A 21424-nucleotide genomic window follows, 5' to 3' on the forward strand; every position below is an offset into this window, starting at 1 on the left:
GTTGCCCAGACTGGTCTTGAACTCCTGGATTCAAGTGACCCTCCTGCCTCAGCCTTCCAAAGTACTAGGGTTACAGGCATGAGCCACTGTGCCTGGCCCCTAGTGTTTTTCTGTATGCAATTTTGATTTCCATTTTAAGAGGTTATTAAGAACTTTCTCATATTCTTAGCATTGAGGAAAACAATATTTCTAAGTTTAGAAACGTTTAATTCCGGCTGACATAACTGAAAACATGAAACAATTCATGCAGATCAAGCACCTCTTATATGAGTTGGATAGATTTATTTGTTATATAGCTGAAGTGTTTTGCTATAGAACTTACAAAAAAATAAGTTTTATAAATGCAAAGTAAAACAGAGGGATCTATAACTGTTACTTAATTGGTTTTCTTTGCTTATTTAGAACTAAAGTTTGAGCCTAGTGCAGTGGCTCACACCTGTAATCCCAGCTACTCTGGAGGCTGAGGTAGGAGGATGGCTTTAGCCCGAAGTTTGAAGTTGCAGTGAGCTAGGACCACGCCACTGCACTGCAGCCTGAGTGACAGAGTGAGACCCTATCTCAAAAAAACAGCAAAAACAACAACAACAAAAAACAACTAAAGTTTGAGTAAAATTAACCTATGATCTTCAACCTTTATGTTTAAGAGCCTGTTAATCAACAATTCTTTATGAATTTCCTATTTTATACATGGTGTGCTGCACAAATACCTATAAATACATAAAAAGTGAAAAACAGAGTTAGAGTATAGGTATATAAAGACAAATAGGAAATAGCTAGAAAATATCAGTCACGTATAGGTAAGTACAATGTAAATATAGGTGTTGTAGGATGAAAAACAAGGAAATGACAGGGGATCTGGTTAGTCAGGAAAGTCTTCTGAAGCCATCAGGAAGTGATGGACAAGAATTGGCTACGAAGGCACCTGAAGGTCATCTAGAGTGAGAGTGAACTAGGAAGAATAGAGACATGAAGAAGCATGAGTCAACAGGGAGGCCCTAAAGAAGCTGACCCAACAAGGTAGACCCTGTGTGCAAGGAAAACAAAGACATGGTTGGAGAGGTCCAGGGAATTCAGCAGATAAAAGAATTTCCATTTGCCCTGACCAATCACCAAGAGCCATTACAGGATATTGAGGAGGGAAATGCCTTTAAAAAAAAATAAAAAAATAAAAAGGTAGACAAGAAAGACTGCCCTAATTCATTTTTTTGTAAATTATTTTAAAATTTATATTTCTTTGTTTTTGCAGTTGGGGATTATATATCGTGACATTAAGCTTGAGAATATTCTACTTGATTCTAATGGCCATGTGGTGCTTACAGATTTTGGTCTGAGTAAGGAGTTTGTGGCTGATGAAGTGAGTATGATATTTTAATTTGAAGTTAGTAATAACAGAATGTAAACAAGGATGAAAACTTAGCTGTAGAATAAACATTTAGCAGAAAACTGCCATATGAATTCTGAACTTTTGTGCAGGTTTGTCCATGGAAAATGTAGAGATTTTTAGTTTAAAATTAGTATGGAGCCGTCCTGTTAAAATTGTGGTAAACCTTGATGGGTATATCAGAATTCCTATTTATTTAAAAAAGAAAAAAGACACTATGCATTTAACTTTCCCCATAAAATATGCAAAATATAACTGAAAAATTAAATAACTCTTTTGGCCCTTCAGAATTATGGCTTCGATAGTGGCCAATAAAGAATCATAAAGCAAAGTACATACAGTTTACATTGTGATAACAAAGTGGGACATGCTATGAAGGCCCTTTGAATTTGCTTCACAATAATGACAGAGATCTACTAGACCCAATTTTTAAATAATATTGCTGGTTTTTGCTCAACATGGATTAAAATATGGTGGCTAATGTGCAGATTTTACATTTGGAGGACTTTAATTTTCAGTATTAATTAGAATTTGTTTAATATTACAAATGCATTTAATGACACTTAAAATTGTACATCTATTAGTTGTGATTAAATACTCTTTATGTAATGGTTGTAATAGAAGTTACATTTATTTCTGCACTACTAGTTAGATAACCAAGTAAATTTGAATGTCAATTTCATTTCTATCTAGGAAATTGTTGGTATAGAATATGGAATCATGGTAAAATTTTTGTAGTGAAGGACTTTGTTGTTATAAAATACATCATTCTTGGATTCCAAATTAGGTATATCTATTTCTGATTGGTTTTTGGAGTATTGCTAAAGCAATCCTAGGTGAGTGAGATAAGTGCTGAAATTATAAAAATTAAAGATCCGAATTTTTTAATCACATCTATATTCATTCAGTTTACTTATAAAATAAATATTTATTGATCACCTTTACTATGCTGGGTACTGGACAATACAATAATAAATGAAGTGAAAATAATCTCTGCCTTCATGAAGCTGTAGTTATTACAGTAAATTGATCATCTTTGATACAAATATCATAGTTATAAAATAGATGAATTTTGAGTTTACTTCTAAATTTGAATTTTAAAACTTTTTATGCCTTTGTAAAAATTTTAGTGATGACTTCAGCAAATTGTAGCAGATTAAATCTGTTTACCGTTGCCTCCTTAATAAATCCCACAAGAATAAAAGGAAAGGGATAAGATAGACATGCACTCAAAAGGGAAAAGAGAAAATAGCAACTACATTTTAGAAGATGGATGACAGTAACATGGGAAGCCTAAAAGCAGGCTCTCTGTACTTCTGACCCCCTAAAAAGGTTCAATAACTGGAGGTAGCAGGTATCCCTCGAAGTAGGAATGCAGGTGATGCAGGACCCACGAGGACTGATTGAAAGTCTGTGTAAGAAACAGGTAACCCCCAGATCCTATCTCTGCCCCTGTTCACATAGGCAGCTGTGCCTTCCTCACCCTAAGGGAAGACTGAAAAGGTCTGTGCATTCAGGGACGATGGGCACAGCTAAGGATGAGGATACCATACAGAAAATGACAGGTATGGTGAAAATGGACACACAGAACTGTGCAAACTCCCTCAGCGGCTTTCTACCACTTCACTGAGCACAATGGCTTCCCAGGCAGGAGTTTGGAGGAGTTTTCTCTGAGAAACCAAGAACAAAATCTCTATAGATGTTGTCAGTAATTTTGCCACTGAACTGGCCCAGCCAAGTCTCTCTACAGAGAAGCCTGGGGCTTGGCAAGCCCACCCGGTGCCACAGAAGCATGTTTGTGATGATGTCACAATTAAAAAAAAATAGTTTCATAACTGTATTTCACTATACTTAATTTCCTCTATAATGCTATCTGTTTTAAAATATTATTTTGAGAAGGGGTCCACAGGCTTCAACAGACTGCCAAAGGGGTCCTTGGTTTGTAAATGTGTAAAACTCCCCCTGCATAGAGAGATTTGATGATCACTTTTATTTGCTCATTCCATTGATATTTGTTGAGGGCCTTCTATGTGCTAGATCAGCAATCCCCAACTTTTTTGGCACCAGGGACTGGTTTCCTGAGAGACAGTTTTCCCAAAGACCAGGGTGTGGGGGTCTGGTTTTGGGATGATTCAAGCATATTACATTTATCGTTAGAGTCTCATAAGGAATGTGCAACCTAGATCCCTTGCATGCACATTTCACAATAGAGTTGGCACTCCTAGGAGAATCTAATGCCACCACTGATCTGACAGAAGGCAGAGCTCAGGTGGCAATGGTTGTCTGCTGCTCTCCTCTTGCTGTGCGCCCTGGTTCCTAACGGGCCACTGACCAGTACTTTTCCATGGCCTGGGGGTTAGGGGCCCATGTGCTAGATGGTAGGCTAGGTTCTGGTGTACACTCATGAAAAGAATCACTTAATAAATCCTCTGTTTATAGGTATGTGTGGCAGATCATTTGACGATAGAAACAGACTTTGGCCCTGGGGAACGGCAAAATGTTAGGACTCAAAACTAAACAAACAAATACAAATCAAATTTGACCAGAGTTGCTAGGTCTTAATACAGTAATAAGCATTAGTCAGAAATGCTGTGTGACTGAATCAGCCAGGTCACTCTTCACAAGAGGAGAGTTTTCTGCTAGTCGTGTCAACAGCCACCCTTCAAGGGGATGATGGAGATCCAGTCAAATACCATCATCTTTGAGCACTTAGTGGTCTGGGTGCAAAAATGAAATAGGAGAGTTCAAGCTGAAGTAGAGGAGTAATTAGTAGGCGCCCTTATTTACTGAATACAGCCTCGCTCTAGGTTATATTAACAGTTTAACATTACTATTAAGCTGTAAGGGTTGCATATCTCTTTGATCCTTAGACTGCCTGCTCATTCTTCCTCTTAGCCTTAGAGGACATACTATCATGCTTGGCTTCAAGTTTAACTCTCAGGGCTCAGGTGGGAATTTTCCTTGGCTGAGTCCTCTGAAACTTGATCTAATGGTTCTTTGCTCCTCTGATTCCACCCAGAACCTATTTAGGAAGTTTCTCTATCTAGACCCTTTCTTACCTTAAAAATATTCCCTTGAAACCATTTCTATTTTGATTAGCTTGCATTCCTTTTTGGTTTCACATGTCAGCCCCAACTCATATCAAAATACCATATTTTTTGGAACAAGGTTCTTTCTGCTCCATCCCTAATCTGCCTCCTTGGTTTCCAGGTTAAATGTGTATCTTTATGGTATGGTTTGGCTGTGTCCCCACCCAAATCTCATCTTGAATTCCCACATGTTGTGGGAGGGACCTGGTGGGAGGTAACTGAATCATGGGAGCAGGTTTTTCCCATGCTATTCTTGTGATAGTGAATAAGTCTCACAAGACCTAATGGTTTTAAAAATGGGAGTTTCCCTGCAACAAGTTCTCTCTCTCTGTCTCCTGCTATCCATGTAAGACATGACTTGCTCCTTCTTGCCTTCCACCATGATTGTGAGACCTCCCCCATCCACATGGAACTGTAAGTCCATTAAACCTCTTTCTTTTGTAAATTGCCTAGTCTTGGATATATCTTTATCAGCAGTATGAGAACGGACTAATACAGTAAATTGGTACCACGAGTGGGGTGCTGCTGAAAATGTGGAAGCGACTTTGGAACTGGGTAACAGGCAGAGGTTGGAACAGTTTGGAGGGCTCAGAAGAAGACAGGAAAATATGGGAAAGTTTGGACCTTCCTAGAGACTTGTTGAATGGCTTTCACTAAAATGCTGATAATGATATGGACAATAAAATCCAGCCTGAGGTGGTCTCAGATGGAGATGAGGAACTTGTTGGGAAGCGGAACAAAGGTAACTCTTGTAATGTTTTAGCAAAGAGACTGGTGACATTTTGCCCCTGCCCTAGAGATTTGTGGAACTTTGAACTTGAGAGAGGTGATTTAGGGTATCTGGCAGAAGAAATTACTAAGCAGCAAAGCATTTAAGAGATGACTTGGGTGCTGTTAAAGGTTTTCAGTTTTAATAGGGAAGCAGAGCATAAATTTGCAGCCTGACAATGCAATAGAAAAGAAAATCTTGTTTTCTGAGGAGAAATTCAAGCCAGCTGCAGAAATTTGCATAAGTAAGAAGGAGCTGGATGTTAATCACTATAACAAGAGGGGAAAATGGCTCCAGGGCATGCCAGAGACCTTTGTGGCAGCCCCTCCCATCATAGGCCTGGAGGTTTAGAAGGAAAAAATGGTTTTGTTGTCCAGGCACAGGGCCCCTCTGCTGTATGCAGTCTAGGGACTTGGTGCCGTGCTTCCCAGCTGCTACAGCCATGACTAAAAGGAGCCAAGGTACAGCTCAGGCTGTTGCTTCAGAGGATGGAAGCCTCAAGCCTTGGCAGCTTCCATGTGGTAGTGAACCTGTGGGTGCACAGAAGTCAAGAATTGAGGTTTGGGAACCTCCACCTAGATTTCAAAGGATGTGTGGAAACACCTGGACGCCCAGGCAGAAGTTTGCTGGAGGAATGGGGCCCTTATGGAGAACCTCTGCTAGGGCAATGCAGAAGGGAAATGTGAAGTCGGATCCCCTACACAGAGTTCCTACTGGGGCACTGCCTAGTGGAGCTGTGAGAAGAGGGCCACTGTCCTTTAAACCTCAAAATGGTAGATCCACCAACAGCTTGCACCGTGCACCTGGAAAAGCCACAGACAATGCCAGCCTGTGAAAGCAGCCAGGAGGGGGACTGTACCCTGCAAAGCCACAGGGGCGGAGCTGCCTAAGGCCATGGGAGCCTACCTCTTGCATCAGCGTGACCTGGATGTGAGACATGGAGTCAAAGGAGATCATTTTGGAGCTTTAAGATTTGACTGCCCCGCTGGATTCTGGACTTGTGTGGGGCCTGTAGCCCCTTTGTTTTGGCCAATTTCTCCCATTTAGAGTGGCTGTGTTTCACAAATGCCTGTACTCCTGTTGTATCTAAGAAGTAACTAACTTGCTTTTGATTTTAGAGGCTCGTAGGTGGAAGGGACTTGCCTTGTCTCAGATGAGACTTTGGACTATGGACTTTTGAGTTAATGCTGAAATGAGTTAAGACTTTGGGGGACTGATGGGAAGGCATGATTGGCTTTGAAATGTGAGGACATGCCAGGGGTGGAAGGATGTGGTTTGGCTGTGTCCCCACCCAAATCTCATCTTGAATTCCCACATGTTGTGGGAGGGACCTGGTGGGAGGTAATTGAATCATGGGGGCAAGTTTTTCCCATGCTGTTCTCATGATAATGAATAAGTCTTACGAGATCTGACGGTTTAAAAAACGGGAGTTTTCCTGCACAAATTCTCTCTCTCTTTATCTGCTTCCATCCATGTAAGATGTGACTTGCTCCTCTTTTCCTTCCACCATGATTGCAAGACCTCCCCAGCCACAGGGAACTGTGAGCCCATTAAACCTCTTTGTTTTGTGAATTTCCCAGTCTTGGATATGTATTTATCAGCAGTGTGAGAATGGACTGATACACTCTGCCTGCCTTCTCTTCTCTTTAACCTCTTCTTCTTTGACCATTTCTGTCACTGTTTAAGCAGACATAGTCTTTCTGTCTTAAAATTTTAAAAATGGGGAGATGAATGGACTGATAAATAAAAAGGAAAAAAATCTCAGAATACCATATTCCCACCTAGCTATTATCTCATTGTTCTCCTTTGTCAGTATTTGTCTCTACTTACTCACATGTCCCTTATTCCCTTATCAATTCCAATTCTGCTTGTACCTCCTTGCCCCCCTACCCCGCCGCCATCTACTGAGGCTGTTCTTGCCAATGTTACCATTGACGTGCATATTAATACTTTTTAGTTATCTTATTTGACTGCCTGGTAGTATTGAACTAGAAATCACCTCTCAGCTTGGCTCTGTGACACAACACCCACCTGACTTTCCTTCTCTCTCTCACTGCCTTTTGTAGGCTCTTCCTCTTCTACCTGAGGGTTCCCCTCAGCTCAGTCCTAGGTACTCTTCTTTTTTTATGCTGTACTCTTCTTACATGCTGCTCATTCCCAGCCTTCTCTTGGCCAACATTCTCTTCTGGGCTCAAGACCCAAATATGTGAATGTTGTATCTCCACTTGACTCTTTAACAGGTTCCTCAAACTGAATATTTTCAAAACAGAAGTAATCTTCTGCCAAAATCTGCTTCTCTGTCAGTATATCACAATTTTATATTATAAATTCTGGCCTCATTTGGTCTGGGAAATATATTTAATCTTCAGGAATTTACTTTTTATGTATGTTTGATGTTTCTGCTCATGATATTATACTTATCTATGTATATATATTAATTTAGTAATTCAAAAAATCTTGGAGTACTTACCATTGCCAGGTATTGCACTAGACCCTAGAAATATAATGGTGAACATAACAAATTCCTTACCCTGCTGAGCCTGTATCCTAGAGATATTTGTCAAATATTCATATAATTATTTCTGGGTTTTTTGTTTCTGTATTTTTTTTTTAAGATGGGGTCTTGGTCTGTCGCCCAGGGTGGCAAGATCTCGGCTCACTGCAACTCTGCCTCCTGGGGTCAAGCCATCCTCCCACCTCAGACTCCCAAGTAGCTGGGACTCCAGGCGCATGCCACTATGCCCAGCTAATTTTTGTATTTTTTGCAGAGACTAGGTTTCACCGTGTTGCCCAGGTTGGTCTTGGACTGATCTCAAATAATCCACCTGCCTTGCTCTCCCAAAGTGCTGGGATTATAGGCATGAGCCACCATGCCCAGCCCATATAATTATTTCTAGATAATGGTTTGCAGCCTAGATTACATACAGGTTAAAGTAAATTTATTTTAGAAACTTTAAAAATATTTTATGATAATAAAAATTTGCTACTTTTACTGTTCTGTTCTCAACCAGAAAATTCGATCAAGCTCTTGAGATTCTGAAAATAACAAAACATTTCTAATTTTCAGGCTAATATATATATCTTCCATAGAATTTTTTTGGTAGTACAGTTTTACAAAATTTGTTGAGTTCTTACTTCAAGTCAGACAATCTGGTAGTTATTGGATATTTGATTTTAATGTTGACAACTTTAAAGACAGTTTGAAAAAAAGTGTTGGTAAAGTGATGATAGCTTCAGAATTGTGTCTGTTCATATTTATAAGCAAATAAGGTCAAAAAGGACACATTCATGTTTATGCTTAAATATAGTATATGCATTCTGTTTTTATAATTTAACAGTGAGTGTTTGAAAATTTTCAAAACAGATCATTAACACGAATCCCCAGGTAGATAAATACAACTTTAAGGTTCAGTCAAGAAAAATAATATGTTGACCGAACAGTACAGAGTATCTGTACTTAAAGGGAAAAGCCTATGGATTTATGACTGTTTTTCTCTTTCCAGAAGTAGAAAAATCTAACCTTGCTCAATTCAGGTAATGTTATTTATTGATTAATTCTTTGAACAATATAAGAGGCGTTTTAGTTAGGGGGATCTTTTTCTGGTTCTCTATTTCCTAGCTTTGGGACATGAGGCAAGTCACTTAGTCATTAACCTCTCTGAGTCTTAATTTCATCATCTGTGAAATAATATTTATCATACCTAATTTATAGAATTGTCATACAGACACAATGAATTAATGCTTGTGAAAGTACTTTTTAAAGTATAAAGCACTATATCAGTTCTATTTCTGAGAAGTACTGTTTACATTTCAGATTACTGTGAGCAAAATTAAAATATACCATTGAGAATTTAAAATTATTCTCTTTATTTTCTTATTTGTAGTTTTGAATTACATCTTTCTCTAATAAATGCCTAGCTAATAGTGCCACTTTCAAGCTTCTGCTGTTATAATGTACGTATCTCAAGATGTGTAGGTAAGGGTCGGGTTCCATAAAGAGCACGTTTGCATTGAGAATCAGATAACCTAACCCTAAACCAGCTTTTTAGTTACCTCTCTCTCCCTTCCTAATTGATTCCTACTGACATGTAGTCATGATTTTTTTTATTTGCGTGTGTCCTGAAAATCTATTAGGTCTCTGATAATAAGCTCTATCAGTCATTTGTCAAAATCAGTGACTCTAGGATAATTTAGTTATTTTAAGGTAAACATTGAGTTGGAGGTGTGGGGAAAATAGGAGACCTAGAAACCAAAGTGTTACCCTGTTTCCCCACTTCTTCCTTTCCTAAAACACTATTACACAATATTCAGATGCAACACATTAGCTTGAGCCATTCATTAGTGAGATTTTTTTTCCCCCGGATATCTGAGCAGACCTTTGATTCCCCTCCAAAGGATGGGGGGTAAACAGGGATTGCCTGCCAGCTGTCTGCTTCACAGATCCCTTTATAATTATTCTTATGGCAGAAATTTTTGGCTCTAGTAAAGTTTATTCATAATACGATTTTTTTAAGGTAGATTCAATGTGAGTAACAATACAGAACAGGCAGGGACAACTTTTGAAATGAGATTATTTTCACAGAAACCTCCAAGTATATATTTCATTTGTTCAAATAATGTTAAATATGTATTTTTAAATTTACTTGATAACTATATTTAGCAGTCACAGTTTATTTTTATCTATTTTCTCAGAAAGAAAGGAAAATGATTCAGAACTATGCTGAGTGTCAGGGACTTTAAAGCCCATAAGGGCAAAAGATATCCTAGAATAATAAGAATGCATAAATGTGAATAATAAATGTTTATATTTTCCAAATTTCTCTTTAAATTTTTATGCTATAAAACACAATAAAAATAGAAAATATTATAACTGAGTTTATGTGCCCACTTTTCACATTTTCAGTTATGAAAATTTTATAATTTTTTCCATTAATTCGGTGAATATTCATTGAATGTCTCCTGTGATCCAGGCACCGTTCTATCTCAGTGTTGAGATCTTGCAATGAATGAGCAAAATGGACACAAATTCTTCCTTTACATGGGGAGGCAGACAATAACAAATAAGTATTTCTGTAGTATGTTAGATAGCAGTAAGTTGCAAGAAGACAAATATAGTAGGGAACAGGAATAGGGAATAGGGTGAGAAGAGGCTACACTTTGAAATCAGATGGTCAGGAAAGGCCTCACCAAGGTGATAGTGCAATAGAGACATGAAGGAAGTGACAGAGTGAGCCATGTAGATATCTTAGGAAGGAGATTTCTAGGTAGAGGGATCAGCCAATATTAAGGCCCTTTAAGGTGGGGGTTAGAGGGTTAGAGGGTTAGAGGGTTAAGGTGGGGTTTAGAGGGTTAGAGTGAGGGTTAGAGGCCATTGTGGGCATACAGAATGAGTGAGAGTTACAGTAGTAGGAAAGAAGGACGTGGAGGTGATCATATGGAAGAAGGATTATACAGATCACTCAGGGCATTGAAGATCATTGTAAGGACTATGGCTTCTTCCCTGCACAAAATGGGGAGCCATTGGGGAGTTTTGAGTAGAAGAGTAGCGATCTCCTATTTTGGAAGAATAATTCTGGTTGATAACTGTGATAATCCTGTAGTGGGACAAGTGTGGAAACATGAGGTCCACATAGAAAACTGTTGAAGTAATCCCAGCAAGAGATGAAACTGGCCTAGACTATGGAGTAGCAGATTTTAGGACTATTTTGACATTAGATCTAATGGAATTTTTTGATGAGTTAGATGTGGGGTATGAGAATTCAGAAGAAATCTAGTGTGGCCCCAAAGTTTTTGGCCAGAACAGCTGGAAGGATGAAATTTCCATCAACTAATATGGGGTAGGCTGCTGATGGGGAGCTATCTGGGGTTACGAGAGGAGAAGTTCAGTTGGACAGGTTAAGTTTGAGACATGTATTAGACGCACAGCAGAGATGTTAAACAGTGGGCTATATGAGTCTGGAATTTGGGAGAGAAGTCTGGTCTGGATCTATGAATTTGGAATTTGGAAAACAAGGTGGATTGTCTCAGAAGACAAGTGAAAAAATGTTTCAAGGATGAAAATGATTAACTGTGTCAAATGCTATTGTTAGGTTAAATAAGATGGGGACTGAAGATTGAGCATTGATTGGCTCAGTTTTAACCTTAGGAAAGAGAATAGCAGTAGCCTTATTGTCATCCACATATGTGGGCAACTTGGGGTTTTCTGTTAAAAGGAATAGTGAAATTCTGTGAAGAGCATAGCAGAGGATGAAGTGAGGATGAAAAGAGGGTTTTTTTCCCTAAGATGGGAGAAATTACAGATGTCATATACTAGTTAGAATAGTCCTCAAAAGGAAGTGGGGTAGATACACTGATATCTACCACCCAAACCCAGATATCTACCTCCTATAATAATAGAGCAGATAAAGTGGGAATTGCTGGAACACTGTCCTTGAGAAGGATAACATCAAACGCACAAGTGAGTTGGTGCATGATCATGCTACTAGTGCTTAACGAGTAGCATGGTCAGTTTCATGCTTAGAAACTGAAGAAAGTTGAGTTATAGGCACACATGTGGGTGGAGGTTAAGTGGTGTGTACTGGCAGCTTATAGAAGGTCTTCTGTTTTCTCACTGAGTATGAGGAAGGGAATGGACACATCGAGGTTTTAGGAGAAAGGAGATGATATAAAATAACCAACAATGTGGGAGAGTGAATGGATTAGGGAAATGAATGTGTTTGCTGGGTACTATTAAGACCCATGTGAGATTCCTGATCATGAATTTAAAGTGAAATTGGCTGGGCTCATGCCTGTAATCCCAGCACTTTGGGAGGCTGAGGTAGGAGGATCGCTTGAGCCCAGGAGTTTGAGACTAGTCTGGGCAACAGCGAGACCTCATTCCTATAAAAAAAAAAAAAAAAATTAGCCAAGCATCGTGGCATGTGCCTGTATTCCTAGCTACTTGGGAGGCTGAGCTGGGAGGATTGCTTGAATCCGGGAGGCGGAGGGTGCAGTGAACCAAAATCATGCCACTGCACTCCAGCCTGGGTGACAGAATGAGACCCTGTCTCAAAGGAATGAATGATTGAATGATTGAATAAAATTGGCCAACCTGATTATATGGTTTTCTCCAACAATGTGTAGCTGCACTGGTGCAGGTAAAGAGTATGTGGTGGATTAAATTTAATTGTGTTTTAGTACCCTTACTTCATATGTGTATATCCATAAACAATGTATACTATTACCATGTTTTTTAAATGTACATATATGACATATTCTATTGCAAATTGTTTTTTATTTGACCTATTCTTGAAATTTATCCAAGTTGATAAATGGGATGTTTCATTTATTTTAACTGTTGTATAATAATCCTTTATATTAGTTATCCAGTCTATCTTTTCTCCTACTGAGGTACATTTAGGTTGTTTCTATGTTTTCTCTATCACAGTGTTGCATTTTTTCCCTGATGTTATTGATTTGTTGGAGTTCATTAAGTATTATAGATACCAACCCTTCATATGTTTTGTAAATTTCTTTGCTAAAATTTTAACTTGTTTTTAATTTTGTTTAATGATACTTTTTGCCATTTAACATTTTAATATCCAATGTACTAGTCTTTTCTTTTAAGGCTCTTTTCTTTATTTAAAAAATTTTTAATTGTGGTTAAAAAAAAAACAAAGCAAAAATTGTCATCTTAACTGTTTGTAAATATATGGTTCAGCAGCTTTAATAATACTCATTTTGTTGTGTAACAGATCTCTAACACTTTTTCATCTTGCAAAATTGAAACTCTATACCCATTTCATCTTGCAAAATTGAAACTCTATACCTTTTCCCCCTTCCCCTAACCCCCGGCAGCCACCATTCTACTTTCTATTTCTGTGAGTTTGACTACTTATGATATCCCATGTCAGTGGAGTTGTACAGTATTTATTTTATTTTTGTGACATTTCACTTAGCATAGTTCTCAAGTTTCATCCATGCTGTAGCATATGACAAGATTTCCTTCTTTATTAAGGCTGAATAATATTCCATGGTATTTATATGCCACATTTTGTTTATTCATTTATCTGTTGATGGACATTCGGGTTGCTCCCACCTCTTGGCTATTGTGAATAATACAGTGAATGTGGTTGTGCAAATATTTCTTCAAGAGGCCTGCCTTCAATCCTTTTGTATATATACCCACAAAGGGGATTGCTAGATCATATGGTAATTCTACTTTTAATTTTTTGAGGAACATTCATACTATTTTCCATAGCAGCTGCACCATTTTACATTCTCACCAGCAGTGCTAAAAAGTTCCAGGTTCTCCATATCTTTGCCAACACTTGTTATGTTGGTGTTTTTGTTTTTATAGTGGCTATCCATCCTAATGAGTGTAAGGTGAAATCTCATTATAATTCTGATTTGCGTTTATCTCTAATCATTAGTGATGTTGAGTGTCTTTTCATATGCTGTTAACCATTTGTATGTTATCTTTGGAGAAATGTCTATTAGAGTCCTTTGCTCATTTTAAAATCAGGTTATTTGTGGGTTTTGTTGTTTTTAGGAGTTCTTTATATATTCTAGATATTAACTGCTTATAGGATATATGATTTGCAAATATTTTCTCCCATTCTGTAGGTTGCCTTTCATTCTGTTTGTTTCCTTTGATTTTCAGAAGTTTTTAAATTTGATATAGTCCCATTTGTCTATTTTTGCTTTTGTTGCCTGTGCTTTTGGTGTCATAATCTAAGAAATCATTGCCAGATCCAATGTCATGAAGCTTTTCCCATGTATTTTCTTCTAGGAGTTTTACAGTTTTAAGTCTTACATTTAGGGTATAAAATTAGGTGGAAATATTTTATATTTTTAATGCAGATAACCCAATTACCTTTTAAGTATTTGTTGACTAGTCAGTTAATCTTTTCTCTGCTTATTTGAAATGCAACTTCTGTCATATAACTAAGTTCCCAAGCATACTTATGAGTCTGTTTTTAGGCTCTTCATTGAATTCCATTTGTCTGTTTGCCTCGCTCTGTATCAGAACCAAAATGTCTTAAAGCATCTGGCTGGCCAGGCGTGGTGGCTCACGCCTGTAATCTCAGCACTTTGGGAAGCTGAGGCAGGAGGATCGCTTGAGGTCAGGAGTTCAAAACCAGCCTGGGCAATATAGCAAGAATTCATCTCTACAAAACATTAAAAAAATTAGTTGAGTGTGTTGGTGCATGCCTTTAGTCCCAGCTACTCGGGAAGCTGAGGCAGGAGGTTCACTTGAACCCAGGAATTTGAGGTTGCAGTGAGCTGCGATCATGCCACTACACTCCAGCCTAGACAACAGAGCAAGACTTTATCTCAAAAAAGAAAAGAAAAAAAAAGCCTATCACTTTATAGTAAGTCTTGATTCTGAAAAGGTGAGGTCTTTTTCCTCTTCACCCTCACCCTACCTCCCTCTCCTTTCCCCTGACCTTCGTCCTCCCTCTTCACTGTCTTCTCTATTCTTGGCTTTTTGTGTTCCTCCACATGAATTGTGGAATCGAATATATAAATTAATTTGGAGGGAACTGCAATTTTTGGATATTGACCCTTCCAATCAATGAATTTGCATCAGTGAATGTTCAGATCTTCTCATTTATTTAGTTTTTTATGTCTTTCAAAAATATTTTGTACTATTATCTGTAATATTTTGTACATATATTATTAGACATTGCTATTTACACTTTTTGTTTCAATTGTAAGAATTGCCTTTAAAAACTGGAATATTTATGTTTTTCTAGCCAGAGCATAGGAATGCTGTTGACCTTATGCATAAAACATCGAATTCTTATTAGGTACACAAATTTATAGATTGACTTGGATTTTTTAATAGATGACTACATTAAAAAGAAAAAAGTCAGAACCATTATTTGTAAGTAATAATGGCTTTGTTTCTTTTCATTTCTCGTACCTTTTAGTTTCTGTGTGTTTTGGGATGGTTATTTTGTTTGGGTTTGGCTTGGTTTTATTGCTTTGTCTACCAAGTTTTATGTATATATGTATTTTTTACATTAAAGAACATGTATTTTAGTCATTTAGTATGGTATTTGCTGTAGGTTTTTGGTAGGTAAATTATATTTTTAGTATCTTTATTGTTAAAAGGAAATTCTTATGGTTTTTCTCTTTAACCACATAATGATGTGAATTATATGAATAGATTTTTGTTTTCTTTTTCAGTGTTAGACCATCTTTCAATTCCTGGAACAAACTTAACTTTCCGTGATATATATTTTTTATACATTGCTGGATTTTATTTGCTAATATTTTACTTAGGATTTTATTTTCTAAGTTGACCTATAATTTTCCTGTATAAAATTGCATTTGTCACATTTTAGTATCAAGGTTGTCCTAGCACCATGAAATGGATTTAGAATGGTTTATGTAAGATAAAGATACATTTCCTCTAAAGGTTTGTGTGGATTCACTTTCAAATCTGCCAGAGTGTGTTTTTTTCCTTTTTTTTTCTTTTCATTTTAAGTGAGTACAAGTAGCTTTTCAAATACTGATTTAATTTTTAAAATATTTACAAATATATTTAGAGTTTTTATTTCTTGAATGTTACATTTTTATAGAAAATAGTATTATCTTTTTAAATTCTTTGACATCAGTTTCTTCAGAATTCCTTTACTTTAAAAAATCTCTGTGACTATAGTAATGTTTTATTTTAAATTACTGATATTATTCATTTGTTACTTTTCTTGATCCTTTGTTAGAAGTGTCCATTTTATTAGTCTTTTGTAAGAAAGAGCTTTTGTCAAGCCTTCCATTTTTTTTCTCTTTCTTTGATGAGGTTTATTATTTTGTGCATTATACTTTCTATAAGCTTCTTTCATATTCTTTTTCTAAGCTTTTAATTTGGACATCTAGCTCACTAATATTTAATCTTTTTAAAATAAAGCTGTGAATTTTTAAGAATAGCTCTAGCTGCATCCCACAAGTTCTTATATATAGTATTTTTATTGTTACTGTAATATTTATTGTCACTTTTTCTTTGAGTGGTGGCTCATACCTGTATCCAAGCACTTTAAGAGTCTGAGGTGGGTGGATCACTTGAGCTCAGGAGCTTGAGACCAGCCTGGACAACATAGCAAAACTGCGTCTCTCTACAAAAAGTACAAAAATTAGCCAGGTGTGGTAGCAAGAGCCCAGCTACTTGGGAGGCTGAGGCAAGAGGATCACTTGAGCCTGGGAGGTCAAAACTGCAGTGAGCTGTGATCACACCACTACACTCCAGCCTGGATGACAGAATGAGACCTTGTCTCCAAAAAAAAAAAAAAAGAAAAGAAAGAAAGAAAAAAAAGACATGCGTGTATTCTCTAATTGATGGATACAGGATTTTGTGTATTTTCATGAATATCATTCAAATCTTGAATATCTTTACTAATATTTTTCCTTCTTGATCTGTCAGTTATAAGAAAGATATGTTAAAATACCCATGATTGTGGATTTGTCCATTTCTCCTTGAAGATCTCTCCATTTTTATTTTTTATATTTTTAAGGCTTTTCACAAATTTTTGAGGCTATTCAAGCTTGGAATAGAGTTATTTCCCTAGTGAAATGTTCCTTTTATTATTTTGTAATGTACGTAATTTTAATAATTCTTTTGCCTTAAAGTTCATTTCTCCTCCTATTAATAAAGATACTCCAGCTTTCTGTTGGTTAGTGCTGTCTGATACAACTTTTTTCATCTCTTTACTTTCAATCTTTCTTTGTCATTATGTTTTAGGTGTGCCTTTTATAAATAACATATAGCTGGATTTTATTTTTTGATCAAGAATTTCTGTCTTTTAACTGGTGAGTTATGATACCTGTATATTATGATTACTGATATATTTTTATTTACTTATCTTATCTTGCTTTGTGTTTCTCTTTGCTTCTATTTTCCCCTTTTCCTGTCTTCTATTTAAATGATTAAGATCTTTTTATTTCATGTCCACCTAATGGTCTAGAAGTCATGTATATTCTATTTCTGTTCTTTTAGTAGTTATTATCCTGATTTTATTTACTTATTTATTTTTATACACAAGGCATTTCTGTAACATTACCCTGATTTTAAACTTGTGCTCTGACTTAAGAGTCTGAAATTATCCATTATCTCTCAGACGATCATGACCACTACAAGAACATTAGAATGCTTCAACTTCAGTTATTTATCTAATTTTTATATTATTTAGTATTTTAGTCCTACCTGCTAAATTTTCACAAATTAATCATTACTGTGCAGTTATTACTTTTATTTTATAAATTCAATGCTTGTTTATATTTTTACACATTTGTTTTCTCTGCTTATTCTTGCTTCTTGCATCTGAGTTTTTTCTTTCAAGTTCAATTTATTAATTTCTGAAATACATACTTTAGATTTCTTTTTAGCAAGGATCAATGATTAATAAAGTCTTTCTTTGTCTTAAAATGCTTTATTTTGCCCTGCATATTAATTGATAACTTAGCGGCTGGGTATAAATAGATCTAGGAATGGACCTGTGAGAGAGAGAGAGAGAGATATATATATACACACACACACACACACACACACACACACACATATACATACACACACACACTTACATATATATATACACACATACATATATATGTCTTTTTATTGTAAAGTAAAACAGATTCAAAAACAAAATAAATGTATGGTTCAGTGAATTATTATAAGACAGCACCCTTGTAACTACCACTCAAGTGAAGAAATAGAATGTGACCACTCAGGAATATATTTTCATTTAATCTGCTTAGGACTTTTGTGACATTCTGGATAATTTTCTCAAATTTACTGAGTCTTTAGTAAATTTTACTAAGTCTTTTTTTTTTTTTTTTTTGAGACAGAGTCTCACTCTGTGGCCCAGGTTGGAGTTTAATGGTGTGATCTCTGCTCACTGCAACCTCTACCTCCCAGGTTCAAGCAGTTCTCCTGCCTCAGCCTCCTGAGTAGCTGGGACTACAGGCACATGCCACCATGCATTTTTAGTAGAGACAGGGTTTGAGCTATGTTGGCCAGGCTGTTCTCGAACTCCTGACCTCAAGTGATCTGCTCACCTTAGCCTCCCAGAGTGCTGGGATTACAGGTGTGAGCCACCATGCCCAGCAATTTTACTGTCTTGAGAAAATTATCCAGAATGTTGCAAAAGTATCCTCTAATTTACTGTCTTTCTTCAGCTGTGTCTAATACGTTTGGTCTGCCCTTTTTATTGCCTCGTTTCTTTATTTGCACAGCTCTATTTGATTCTTTTTCTTCTTTTCTTTTCTTTTTTTTTTTTTTTTTTTGAGTCAGGGTCTCACTCTATCGCCCAGGCTGGAGTGCAGTGGTGTGATCATGGCTCACTGCAGCCTCGATATCCTGCTCTCAGGTGATTCCTCTTGCCTCAGTCTCCCAAGTAGCTGGGACTACAGGCATGCGCCACTATGCGCTGCTAGGTTTTTTTTTTTTTTTTTAATTTTTTTTGTAGAGACAGGGTTTCACCATCTTGCCCAGGCTGTCTTTATTTTATGTCTTTTATCTTTTACAACATGCTGGTCATTTACAGATTATTTTTCTACTGTTTCAAGTAATCCTTTGGTTTGCTGTGTCTGTGGAGTCCAGTTCATTTATTTAGTAATATCAAGACGTCAGGGCTTTATAGGAATTCTGGGCAGGCTAAGTTGTGAGAATATCTCTGGTTCTGTCATGTGTCCCAGGGTGTCACCGTGTTTGGCCAGATTTTCCTACTTCTCCATACCATGCAGAAGAGTACATTCAGATCTCAAATCTAAGAAGCATAAGCCTAGGCATTTAAGATCACAGGAGGAACTTTGTTCAGCTAGGGCCTAGACAGAAACAAATGAGTGCTAGCAGGTGAATTTATTTTTCTGAGGTTTAGCTTTCTTTGGTTTCAAGGTTTATATAAGAGTGGTAATTGTAGCCCATGTCATTTGAGCTGACAGCCTCATCGTTTATCCTCACAGGGTATTAAAACTCAAGTTTCTGGATTGCTGAGACCTGTAACAACTCACCTTTCCTCCCTTTTTGCAGCCACAGCACTAGGTCATATGCCTACCTCTCTGGTTTTCTATACCCACTTCCTGGCTGGCACCCAGGAATTCCCCTTTCTTTCTTGTCAGCCCAGTCTTTGGCGATTACCAATGGAATATCTAATCCTTTTTAAAAATCAGTCAAACATTTCTAGATATTTGTGTGGAGATTTGCCAACCTTAAGGGTCTTTCTAAATATGGGATGAGAAAAAAACCTGTTTTCATTGATGATTTTACACCAGAATTTATCTGTCACAGGCAGATATGATTAGGACAAAACATTGGCAAATAAAAGCTAGGAATTATTTCATCAAAGTTTTTATTGAGAAATACTTAAGTCTGGCATTTGAGTTGCTATTGGGATTCCTCCCTAGAAGGAAACCAGCTTTTTATCCAGTGTTATCTGATCCTTTTCTCTAAGGAGCAATGAAGCCTCCTTGATTGGCTAATCACTTAAAACACATGAGTATTCCATATTATCTGCTAGTATGTTGCACACATCCCATTCCTGCTATTTTTGTTCATAATCAAGTAAATTTTCATTCACACTTTTTTAACTGTGGTAACTAATGTTGCTTATAGTATGGGCATAAATGTCAAATAGGTTGTCTCCTTGAGAAAATTGTTACTTGAGAAAATTATTGTGTTTTGAACAAATAATAAACCATAATCATAGTAGAACTGTTACCTTGAAGTCTTTCCTGCCCCTGTCAGAGACTCTGGAATATGTTTTATGGTGCACCCTTCCCCTGTCAAATCTCATCAGTTTGTCTTCTTGGTAGAATTATTTTAAGGCATTATGCATCTTCATAGGCAAATAAATACAAATTCAAAAGTTACAATTGGTGATATTTTTACAAATAGAAGATAAACTTTTAGGAAGTTTAGGCAGAGACCTGAAAGTTAGAACCCAGAGGGAGTAACACAGGAGGAAGCAAATATAGATTTAGAACTGGGTAAGATGGCAAGGGTTTAAAATAATTGAGAGAATTAAGAGATGTTTGTCTTTATTTACTACTATTCTCAGTGATTGGAACTTCTCAACACTTAAGCTTTAATTTTTCTATATTCTGGAATTTCTATCAAATAAATAATTATTTATTCATGTATACCCTATCAACTCCTCCCCCAAAGCACCAGATAAGCTAAAATGAATTATCAGAGAGGCCAAAAATTATGGAAAAGGTAGAAGAAAAATCTTTTAAGCACTTAACTTGGGGTGGTTGTGAGCTTCCTCTAAGTTGAGATAATAAATGAGCTACGTAATTGCATAATTGATCATCTAAAAATTAATTTTTTAGGTTAACTTTCAGGCATGATATATTAGCCCTTTTGCATTTTTAAAATTCTATAAAAAGGAAAAATCTATCTTTAAGAAATAATCTTTTTTTAAAGACAGTTTTGTTTACCATTGTTAACATTAGCATTGTCAAACCTACACAAGATGGTAAGGTAGAAAAAAATATTTTTATTCTTTTTTATCTTTGGGTTTATTATTCCCCCTCTTAGAATTTGGTCTTTCCTCCCCCTTCGAGTTACCCAGTGTTTTCTCAATCTTGCCTAATAAAGTCATTCATACTAATGTGTTAGACAGTTCATGTTGCCTTACTAGGACTATTTGCATTCTTAAAAAAAAGGGTTAAATCAACAACTGAAATATACATGCATACAAAAAGTGAACAAGAATAAATGAATGGATTCATGGAAGGATGGATGGATGGATGGATGATGGTACCATTTCATGCATGAGAAGTCTTTCTGATGGGATGACATATACCCAGGACTCATATTATGTAGACGGTGGTCTGTTCCAGTGAAGAGTGGGTCTGTGAAGTAGATTCTACCACTACTTTGCCACTATAGTGTATCTCAACCACTAACATGTATTACTTTCTTCTTTTGTCACTCGTCATACTAGCTTGAAATCAAATCCCTTTTTTGTTTGTTTGTTCAAGACTGAAAGAGCATATTCCTTTTGTGGAACTATTGAATACATGGCACCAGATATTGTCAGAGGGGGAGATTCAGGACATGACAAGGTATGTTCTGTTTTTGATGCTTCTTAATATATTTCTATAAAATGTACTATAAGAATCCTAGTTAACAACTTAAGGTCATCTCTTCAACAGAGCCATCTTTCTGGTGTTGATTGTCTTACCTTCCTTTTTTTCTCT

The 21424-nt window shown here is 36.7% G+C and overlaps 1 protein-coding gene across 6 annotated transcripts in view; it reads left to right on the forward strand.

Moving 5' to 3' along the window:
- The window catches only part of RPS6KA5 (ribosomal protein S6 kinase A5), a 190521-nt gene that overhangs the window by 111893 nt on the left and 57204 nt on the right, over positions 1-21424 (forward strand). For 3 of the 6 annotated variants that reach the window (XM_032134601.2, XM_058429864.1, XM_032134603.2), the window contains 2 exons: positions 1247-1354; positions 21206-21289. In XM_032134601.2, coding sequence (XP_031990492.1) covers positions 1247-1354; positions 21206-21289 — 192 coding nt within the window. Of the gene's footprint in view, positions 1-1246; positions 1355-15908; positions 17030-21205; positions 21290-21424 lie in introns of those variants that run through there. The other 3 variants (XM_032134602.2, XM_032134604.2, XM_058429863.1) reach the window with 2 other exon arrangements.

Source organism: Hylobates moloch, unplaced genomic scaffold (genome assembly GCF_009828535.3).
Source record: "Hylobates moloch isolate HMO894 unplaced genomic scaffold, HMol_V3 SCAFFOLD_16, whole genome shotgun sequence".
Taxonomy (NCBI): Eukaryota; Metazoa; Chordata; class Mammalia; order Primates; family Hylobatidae; genus Hylobates; species Hylobates moloch.